Consider the following 9,420-nt stretch of genomic DNA (forward strand, 5'->3'; position numbering starts at 1 on the left):
CGCGCCACGCAGGTTCTATGTGGGAGAAACGTCAGTGCATACGCATCGATGCGCAGCACAGGCGTTCGACGCAATGCCCCTTCTTTTGGCCCCGAGAAAAAGCAGCAGCGTGATGTCAAATGCAAGACACATGGTCACTCGCGCCACTGTTGTGAGTGGATTTGACGTCGACGTCAGTTGACTCCTGCGCTCGCCAATTGGCCAAGCGACGACTACCGGGGTCAACCCGGTTGAGGCGGAGTTGGTATAAACGCACAGGGACGAGTGCAGAGGTGGGCATAATGAATGAGAAAAAGCCCGGCCACCTGACCTCGCCTGCAGTAGCATTCCCCACCACTTCCTGGTCAAAACCGTCTGTGAGACATTAAAAGTCCAATGCCACTAAGTCACCTAACGATGCTCCTAACGCATCATCAAGAAAGCAGCGATCTACGACGAGGTGACAGGCAATTCAACAACTATAGATTCCGAATTATAGCAATAACAGTTGGAACAGAGACAACTAAGTTGAATGTACTTACAGTATATCAAACAAGGAGGTTACCTGGGCAGCAAACCTTGAAAGGTGGCACAAGCATCTGCATTAACCAAAAGAGCTTGCAAAGAAGACCACCTCAGGGAAAGCTTTTCGGAATAGGGTTATACTAAAAGTTGAAACAGAGATGTGTTCTTTACCAAGCCTCCAATGTCAGCATCAATACTTGAAACAGGTACCAGCAACATGAAAGTTTACCTTCCAGCACTGCCAGCAAAGTAACCAGGACAAACATCGAGGCTTTTTGGGGTACAATGGACCATCATCAGGAATGTTTGCGTGAGATGGTAAAACAACACAAACCATTACCCTCTGCTATGCTTCCACCATATCGCTTTACGTGAAAAGCATATAATAAACATATCATCTTGGGAATAGGTTGCCGAGTTCAAAATTCAGGTAACGCCAAGTTCTTCTGCTAAATCAGATGAGCTAAATCTGTAATGCGCTCTTCAACTGGCAGATCCAACGACTTGAAACACCCATCAAGAAGGCATTTCAGTCGCTGACTTTGAACATGTGGCCAGAAGGAGATGAGCAACGTATTCATAGTATCCATGTGCAATGCATGTTACTTTGGCCAATTTGTGCTGGAAGGATGAACAGTTGTCAAGTTGTGTTCCATATAAAACAAATGGAATTTTGCCAAAACTGAGCTAAAGCAGATATGAACACCCAAGTTGACATGTTGAGTAGTTTGATTGTGTCCCTTTCTTCAGATTCCTGCTTCACAAGGTATCAAGCCAAGAATCAAAGTCATCCATGGGTTTTGAACCAAAAGGAGGTCGCAAAGGAAGGGTGATTGCTGATGGTTCCTGCTTTTGATCCTCGGAAAAAACAGATTTCTCACCAAACAAATCATCAACGACATCATCAAGAGCAGTTCTAGCTTCTGTTCTCAAGGAGCTAGACTGATCAGCTGATTTTGAACCAAAAGCTGGAGAAGCGTGAACCTTAGAATGTAATGCTCCCTCCTCTGTTGTGCTTCCATTGTAGTTCTTGTCCGTAAGACTTAATGATGTTACAGCAAGCAAATCATCAATGGCATCATCAATTGAGCTTGTTGGTACATTTATTGAGGAATCAGAACCTTTCTTGGCGGATAACGGTAATGTATTGGCTGAAGAATAAGAAGTTGCATTACTGGGACCTGAAACATCATTGATCAGATCATCTGAAGCAGCACCAGAAAAACTGGTTCCACTTAGTGAGTCAAGAAGCATATCAAGCTCTGCTTCTGCTGCTGCCATCTCAAACTTAGAGGTAGTGTTCCCCATTGGGTTTGAAACGGCATAAATGCTAAGATTGGAGTTGGAACCTTGAGTTAGTCTGCTTGGGGAAAACTCTTGTGACCTCAATTCTTTAGTTGGATGAAGCTTGGTAATATTTCCCGATAACAATTGTGAATGATGCTTCTTCAACAATGCACCTTCATCAATTTCACTACCTCTGTAATGATTACTAGGGTTATTTTGGCCATCCACATTCATAGAAGTTGATGGAACATAATCATGTTTTCCATCACTTGCTACTGAATCTTCTGGTTGCTCAGATATCTGCTTCTCATTTGACTCGTCAACACACTACAAAAAATATCCACCAAAACAGTAAACATGATATTCTGGCAGTTGACTAAGAAAAGCAGCAAGAAGGTACAGAAAAACTGAGCCATTTATCATATATAATCGCAAATCAAATCAAAGATTTCAGATGCCAACAAACCGTACATGGAAGGACTTTCTCTAAACAATAACAACTCTCAACTTCTTGATCATTTAATGAAAAAGTAGGCAAATTAGATGTTGTACAACTTGCCCTAGGTGCCAAATCATCTTTCTTGTGCCAATAGGATGTTAGTTCATCTGTGTTTGACACTTCCACGCATTAAATGATCAATCTCAGTTGATTACAGGTACAATTATTTTTTCTTCACATTGGAACTTCACCTTAAAATCAGCTAGTTGCTTGATTCCCCTTAAAGCAGAATCCATATCAAACTTAATCCACGATCAAAAAAGTAATATGCAAATTGTCCATCTCCATCTCTCTACATGTATAAATAGTTAAAGAGACACATGCAACTGCACTGATACTCTACAAAAACACACATAGAAAGCTAGCTTTCTTTCTGAATGTCTTCAAAATGAAGATACTAAGTGCAGGTATTGCGCATATTTCTAGATATTTATGGTGCCTGGTCAATTGGCACATCAATCTATTCCAATGGGATGATAGTAACGCCCATAACAAGACTTATCATTTGCCTTTCCTCTGGACTCTTCCATATAGCATAACTTCAAAGAGTTAATTTATAATTTTATCAGCTTAGCTGCAACAAATTTCATAGATATTCTTACCTACGAATTAGCTTTAAGTTGCTAGTTTTGATTTACAAACAATGATAATATAAACTTGATAATAAACCAACAAAACCAAATCTTTAGGATTATTCATAGCTCTCTATTTATTAAAAAAACAAAAGGTTTCTGGAAGCTGGATATCTTGACGTCTATGAGTCGACAAACATAATATGTCCCTTAAAGACATTTGATATATTCATGTACTGGATTTCCTCAAAGATAACTCGAAACCATTTTGCATTCTACCTCAACCCAGAAAAAGAAAAGTTTACTGAATCTTCCCCAGGAAGAAAGAAAAATGTGCATTAAGCAGACTACACACAGGCAAGATTGGGATAGTCCATAACAAATCAATGACAAATAAGCTTACCTGCTCTTCAGGAAATAAATCTGATTCAATGAAGAGCCTCTCTGAGAGCTTCAGTTTTGATAATTGTGCATCAATTGCATGCAAATCGATGGAGAGGAAAGGGACCTGATACGCAACATGTTCTTATTATTATAACATCAAGGAGTATTTAATAGAATAATAATTTAGAAACCTACATGCATCAGATGGGAAAGTCATGATGACTTAAAATCTTTGATCTAATTTGCCAATTGTAGTCTGGCCATGATAGACATCATACTTCCAAATTAAGGAAAAGGATCTATTTGCATCCTTACGTATAATATGACCATAGGACACCATGAAATGTGGTTATTCAGAAAAGAGGGGAACCCCAGAAAATAATAAAAATTGAGATTTTATAGGTTTATATGTGAAAGAAAAAGCTACAGCAAGTTGTGTTTGATACTTTTATTGAACTAAATATGAAGCATAGTATAAAACATGATATCTAAAATCTTAAAAGAAAAAACTAACTAGAACTGTTAGTTCTCAAGAAGCTTGAGAGTTGATAAATGGTTGAGGCAAAATCTTACAGAAGTTGCTTATAAAAGATGAAATAGAAATTAATACCTCATAACTTGATGAGGTATCATCATCGTCATCAATGATAAAATTATCATCTTCACACAATGATAGTAGACCCTTTCCTCTGACAGATAGCATAGAGCTCAGTCCCTGCATTAAACCTGGAGAGATAAAAGTGAGAATCCACTACTATTACAGAATCTACAGTGAAAATATAGAATGGACAAAAAAAATCATATTTCATTCTCATAATGACCAAACGTAACAGCATTAGAGAAAGGCTTCAAATTGTATGCTTTGCCCCACCATAAGGAGGTAGGTGGCTTTTGGTGTTTTTTATCTTGCTCAATAAAGAAGTAGCTAAACAAACTTTGGCAAATGTCATCTAATCACTTATCCTGGACAAGTAATTCAGATCTCAGTAAACCATGTGACTAACCTTACAATTAATTTCTCAGATTGTTTATAGGTAAGAAAATAATCCCCTCTTCTTGTTTGATCATTTTTTATGCTATCACAATTTAACTGTTATGAAGCATACAAATAAACAATGTTCTTCATCATGGCTAATGTCTATGGCTTATAGCATAAAATCTTCACGAAATACCAAAGCCTCAACCATCAACTGACACAGTCGGAAACCATGAAGCTAAAGATAATATGGAACAATCATTGCCACTGCAGAAGTACTACTCTCAACTTGGTATACACACATTACAACCGAACAAAATTGACATAAAAAGAGGATATAGAACTAAATGTTTCTTCTTGTCCTTCTAGTTCAAATATGCAGACAAAGGACATCATCCAATGCTGCCAAGACAAATAAGCTACTTCCAGGGAACATAAGAACAGGATCTCTTTCCTTTAGCATTCATAGCTAATTCTACAATTAAGATCATGGTACGCTTGGATGATGGATGACAAAAATGTCGACTTAGGTTCCAGCTTTTATTACAAAACCAGATCCATGAACAATTACCATCCTCCAAAGCACGGTTTCCTCTTAGTCCAAATTAGAAGAGAGAGATTGCGAGGTCATTACCAAAGGGAAACTCTTCCGATGAAGAGGACGCGGAGAGGCCGCGAGCAGCAAGATTGCGACGCTCCTGCTGCTGCGTCCGAGCCTGCTCGAGCAAATAGCCGAAGTCCGCCCCCTTGCTTTTGGGCGCGACCTCGGAGGCCGCGGGGCTCCGGGCGCCATTCAACTCCTCTTCCTCCTCCTCGCCGTAACGATCCAAATTGGATGGGAGGGCGGGGACGCGTGACCGCTTTGGCTCCCCGTCTCCTCCTCCGCCCTGCGTCGGATTCTTGTCCTTGATGTTCCCGTGCTTCTTCCGCTGGGCGATTGCGGACGGCGAAGGGTGGTTCGCCCGGCCGTGCTGCGTGTGGGCTCGCTTCGACTTCGCCGAGGCCTTCGGATCCATCCCCCTCCTCACCCTCTCCCGCTACCTCCTTCTTCACCTCCTCCGCTCTGCTTCGAGTGGAGGACCGAAATCGAGTAGGGCTTTCCAAGAGCAATGGTAAAAATAAAACGCATCAGGCTGGGTTTTATTCGGCTCGTATGCGGGCTTAATATGGGTTTAATGAGTCGGCCCATCGGTTCGATAACCGGCTCGACCCAACATGTGATGCTCGCTGTAACTTCGTTCACGTGCACGACTTTTAAAGAGAGAACTCGATTGTCATAGGGTTTGACAACGGGTCAATGTCAATTTGGGCACCTCAAGCTATATTAACTTGGTCTAGTAACTTGTTGTTTCCAATGAGTCATCACATAGGAAAAGAAGTGCCAATGCATTTGATTGCTGAATATTATATATATATATATATATATATATATATATATATATATATATATATAATTGACAGGAAAACACTTCAATTTGAATCACTTTGCTGTGCATGTTAAAAGGAAGGTTGCTGTGCACGATGCTTTACAACACTTTGTCAAAGGAGTCAAGCAACCTTTTCAGTATTTTATTACGTAGGCCATGCCGTAACCCTAATAAGGAAGCACCTTTGTAGCAGCTAAAGGCTGCAGGATAGTATCATTTGAATGGATGCATGTGGTAAAGGCACGTCTAACCATGTCGCAATGCATAGTAGCAATAAGCTGCACATGACATCAAGTCCATTATATATTGCCATCACTTTTTTCGATAGTATTCGATTAATACTATTAGTGATTGGAGCTTAAAGTGAATGATAAATGAGAACAAGCAACTTATTTTACTGTGCTCGAATCACCAAGTATAACAACGCTGCATGAGATTGCTGCTCACTCGGTATCTTTTCTCAGCATTGACTGAAGACAGTCCACATTAATCCAAAAGAAACAAACATACTCTTGGTGACACGGTCACTCTCTCCCAGGCTCTCCTGTTACTGGGTCTATATTTTATCCCCTTCTCTCTCTCTCTCTCTCTTCTACAACTCCTAAGACAGATTCTGAGGCAGTGTACCCTGAGCAAAAGAAGAGTAGATTTGGGGCTTTGCAAACGAATCTATTGTCGGGGAAGATGTTGGGAGGTGGTGCATGGGGGCTGTGGGACGAGGAGAGAATATTCTGGGAGCCACTGCAGTCCAGAAGCTAAGCTCCAAAAGACTCTCATATGAAATGAGCTCCCTTTGAACAGCTCTGATGTGCACAGCATCATTGCAGTATCATTGAGCCTCAGAGAGAGAAAAAGTCAGCCAACATGCCGACGACCTCCTTCCCGTAGTTCCATGGATTCACTGTTTCCCTGGTTGATCCTCTTCGACTCCTTGTCGTGGCAACAGACCATTGTCATACTTGTACTAATCCTCCTTTCGAGGAGGATCGAGAGCTGGTGATATGCCTGCAGCAGTGTTGCAATCTCTTAGTGAGGAACAGTAGGATGACTCGTTGCATCTTGAGATGTGTTGGTCACCTCGATCACAGTGACCAAGAAAGTTTAATTATGTGATAATGATTCCAGAGAGGACAGGCAACGAGCCACAGCTTTTGCTCCCAACTCATCATGTGTTCATCATGCACGTTTGCCTCTCCTTCTCTTCTCTTTATTATATACTAGTTCGCTTTCTTTTCATCCGTCCCTTCACTTCTTAAGCACCCCTCCTTTGGGCTAGCAAGAAGGAAGAAGAGAAGAATGGCAGGAGAAGCAATCTCAGGTACCAATCCTCCTCCTGCGAAGAAGAAGAGAAGCCTGCCAGGAACACCAGGCAAGGATTCTATATATACATATATATCATCTTCCTTGCTTCTGTGTTATCATTTTAGGATGCTAAGTATGAAGTGAATTGTATGGTTAATGAGCAGATCCTGAAGCAGAAGTGATTGCCTTGTCACCAAAGACACTGTTGGCCACCAACCGGTTTCTGTGCGAGATATGCGGCAAAGGGTTCCAGAGGGATCAAAACTTGCAGCTCCACCGCCGCGGTCACAACCTCCCATGGAAGCTGAGGCAGAGAACGAGCAAGGAGCCGAGGAAGAGGGTGTACGTGTGCCCGGAGAAGAGCTGCGTGCACCACCACCCGTCGAGGGCGCTCGGCGACCTCACCGGCATCAAGAAGCACTTCTGCCGCAAGCACGGCGAGAAGAAGTGGAAGTGCGACAAGTGCTCCAAACGCTACGCGGTGCAGTCCGACTGCAAAGCCCACTCCAAGACCTGCGGCACCAGGGAGTACCGCTGCGATTGTGGAACCGTTTTCTCGAGGTATTCTTCCTCTGTTCATTCTTCATTTGCTCCAAATTTCCATTGGTAGCAGCATCGCTTTAGAGTCCATGGATCGGATGCTCCGAAGCTATCTTTCCTCTGGTTTCTGCTGCAACTTCCATGTATAACGTAACAGTAACTTCCAAGCTATCATTCTTCCTTTTCTTATGTGGCTTCAACAAAAATGGTGCATGTACACCTATACAAATCGATCCACAGCATTCTTCTCCTGATCTGCTTTTGCTGCTGTATATATAAACATAACAACTACATGTCTGTTCTCTCATAAACAGGAGGGACAGCTTCATAACCCACAGGGCCTTCTGCGATGCCTTAGCGGAAGAGTCAGCGAGAGTCGCAGCATCAAACATGAGCAGATTAACTTCCATCTGCAATGGCAACTTCAGATTTACGAGAGATTTGATGAGATCAAACATCGCACACGACTTCTCTGGCGCCATTTCGAACACTACGATGACCGAGAGTGAAATGGTCGGGCATGCAAGACGTGAGCTTTCTCTCTGGATGGGTGGAGGAGATCGTACAGAGAACTTAAGCGAACGCAACGATCTCTTGAATCCTCATCAAACCAAGCCTCTCAGCACCGACGACCTCTATGGAAATCCATTTGCATCCCAATATCCCAACCAGTTAAGCTCGATATACTCAGATGAGCTAACTAGCGTTGCACTTCCTACGAGGAGCATGAAGGAAACTGAAAGCCCACACTCCCTTCTTCTCAGCGTTCCATCTCGCTACAGCACTCAGCATCAGCACCAGCACCAGCAAATGGCGATGGCGCCGGACGTGTCTGCAACTGCGCTACTGCAGAAAGCTGCACTCATCGGTGTTAATGCCTCCTGCGCAACGCCATTAAGTAGCTTTGAGACGAAGAGCCGCGAGAGTAACTTCCGATATCTCAGTAACAGCAGTTTGCTCGACATGAACCATCCAAGTTTGGCCACTCTTTCAGGAAACACCATGGACAACTCAACCCTGCCGAATCCACTCACAACGGTGTATTCCACAAGACACCTTATGATTCAGAAGGGTGATGAGCGAGGGGGAGAAACAAGAGACTTCTTGGGCGTTGATGCGCCAACAATTTGTGCATCATCATGGAATGGGTGGGTATGAGTGATTAGCAACTGCTTTAATGTGAGAGGCAAGCAGTGTGCTCAGGCAGCTGAGAGCTTCATGAAACTGGTGTAACCTTGCATACTCATGCAGACCACTAAAAGCAATATGTAGGTTAAGGTAGTGCCTTCGTTTTCCGGGAAAGAGAAGAGGCAGAATGATGGGGGAGGCAAAGTGTAGTCTCCTTCCATCCTTGTGATTGCTTTTGCTTCCAACTGTGTGCCAGCTCAAAGTAGCTTTTTCCAGAGAAAAAAGCTGGATCTTTTGTTCTACCACAAACATGTATGAATCATGGTTTTTGGTGCCTTTACAAAATCCTAGTTCATGACATGAATTCCAATGCGTGCCCCGTTTCCTAATGTAGGTTTTCTTGTGTTCTTTCTCATTACAGAGCTAACATGGATAGTTGGACCCAATCAAGGTCATCTTGAGGAGTACGAGACTGCGAATACATGCATGGATCGTGTTTGATCATCGTCATGATAACGAAGGAGAGAAGTGCAGTTCTTGCTGTGTGTTAGGACTTGGATAGCACGCAGGGCAAGGAAGATACAGAGCGAGAAAAAGAGTAGGCCAAATCAAAACCGTCCATTTTTAAGACATGGAAATTGATGTACAGAAAAAAGTAACCGTATTTGGGCCCCACAAAATCCCAAATTGGATTCGATAATATGAGCACCAAGATTTTATATTATCGATACAATATTTACTAGAAAAACAATTATATCTGCTTCTTAAAAGTTGATTTGAGCTCGTTTGCCAATATTAATG

At 42.5% G+C, this 9,420-nt stretch overlaps 2 protein-coding genes across 2 annotated transcripts; one reads left to right on the forward strand and one right to left on the reverse strand.

The window, feature by feature from the left end:
- Window positions 1–440: 440 nt before the first annotated feature.
- On the reverse strand, window positions 441–5,319 carry LOC103997114 (protein ECERIFERUM 16). Its single transcript, XM_009418259.3, has 4 exons — window positions 4,857–5,319; window positions 3,857–3,972; window positions 3,266–3,370; window positions 441–2,118 (listed from the first exon to the last, which is right to left on the reverse strand). Exons 1-4 carry the CDS (start codon window positions 5,236–5,238, stop codon window positions 1,264–1,266), a joined length of 1,458 nt encoding a protein of 485 aa, XP_009416534.2. The 5' UTR covers window positions 5,239–5,319; the 3' UTR covers window positions 441–1,263.
- Window positions 5,320–6,824: 1,505 nt separating this feature from the next.
- Window positions 6,825–8,977, forward strand: LOC135594213 (zinc finger protein MAGPIE-like). Its single transcript, XM_065084620.1, has 3 exons — window positions 6,825–7,018; window positions 7,116–7,512; window positions 7,806–8,977. Exons 1-3 carry the CDS (start codon window positions 6,946–6,948, stop codon window positions 8,647–8,649), a joined length of 1,314 nt encoding a protein of 437 aa, XP_064940692.1. The 5' UTR covers window positions 6,825–6,945; the 3' UTR covers window positions 8,650–8,977.
- Window positions 8,978–9,420: the final 443 nt, after the last annotated feature.

This window comes from Musa acuminata, chromosome BXJ1-9 (genome assembly GCF_036884655.1).
Source record: "Musa acuminata AAA Group cultivar baxijiao chromosome BXJ1-9, Cavendish_Baxijiao_AAA, whole genome shotgun sequence".
Taxonomy (NCBI): Eukaryota; Viridiplantae; Streptophyta; class Magnoliopsida; order Zingiberales; family Musaceae; genus Musa; species Musa acuminata.

What these genes read in the sequence shown, in the direction of transcription:
- LOC103997114 (XM_009418259.3), bottom strand. Translation starts at nt 5,238, where the DNA reads ATGGATCCGAAGGCCTCGGCGAAGTCGAAGCGAGCCCACACGCAGCAC. An exon ending in ATCGGAAGAGTTTCCCTTTG is followed by an intron (nt 3,973 to 4,856) that starts GTAATGACCTCG and finishes TTATCTCTCCAG; the next exon opens with GTTTAATGCAGGGACTGAGC. An exon ending in ATACCTCATCAAGTTATGAG is followed by an intron (nt 3,371 to 3,856) that starts GTATTAATTTCT and finishes GTTGCGTATCAG; the next exon opens with GTCCCTTTCCTCTCCATCGA.
- LOC135594213 (XM_065084620.1), top strand. Translation starts at nt 6,946, where the DNA reads ATGGCAGGAGAAGCAATCTCAGGTACCAATCCTCCTCCTGCGAAGAAG. An exon ending in AAGCCTGCCAGGAACACCAG is followed by an intron (nt 7,019 to 7,115) that starts GCAAGGATTCTA and finishes GTTAATGAGCAG; the next exon opens with ATCCTGAAGCAGAAGTGATT. An exon ending in TGTGGAACCGTTTTCTCGAG is followed by an intron (nt 7,513 to 7,805) that starts GTATTCTTCCTC and finishes TCTCATAAACAG; the next exon opens with GAGGGACAGCTTCATAACCC.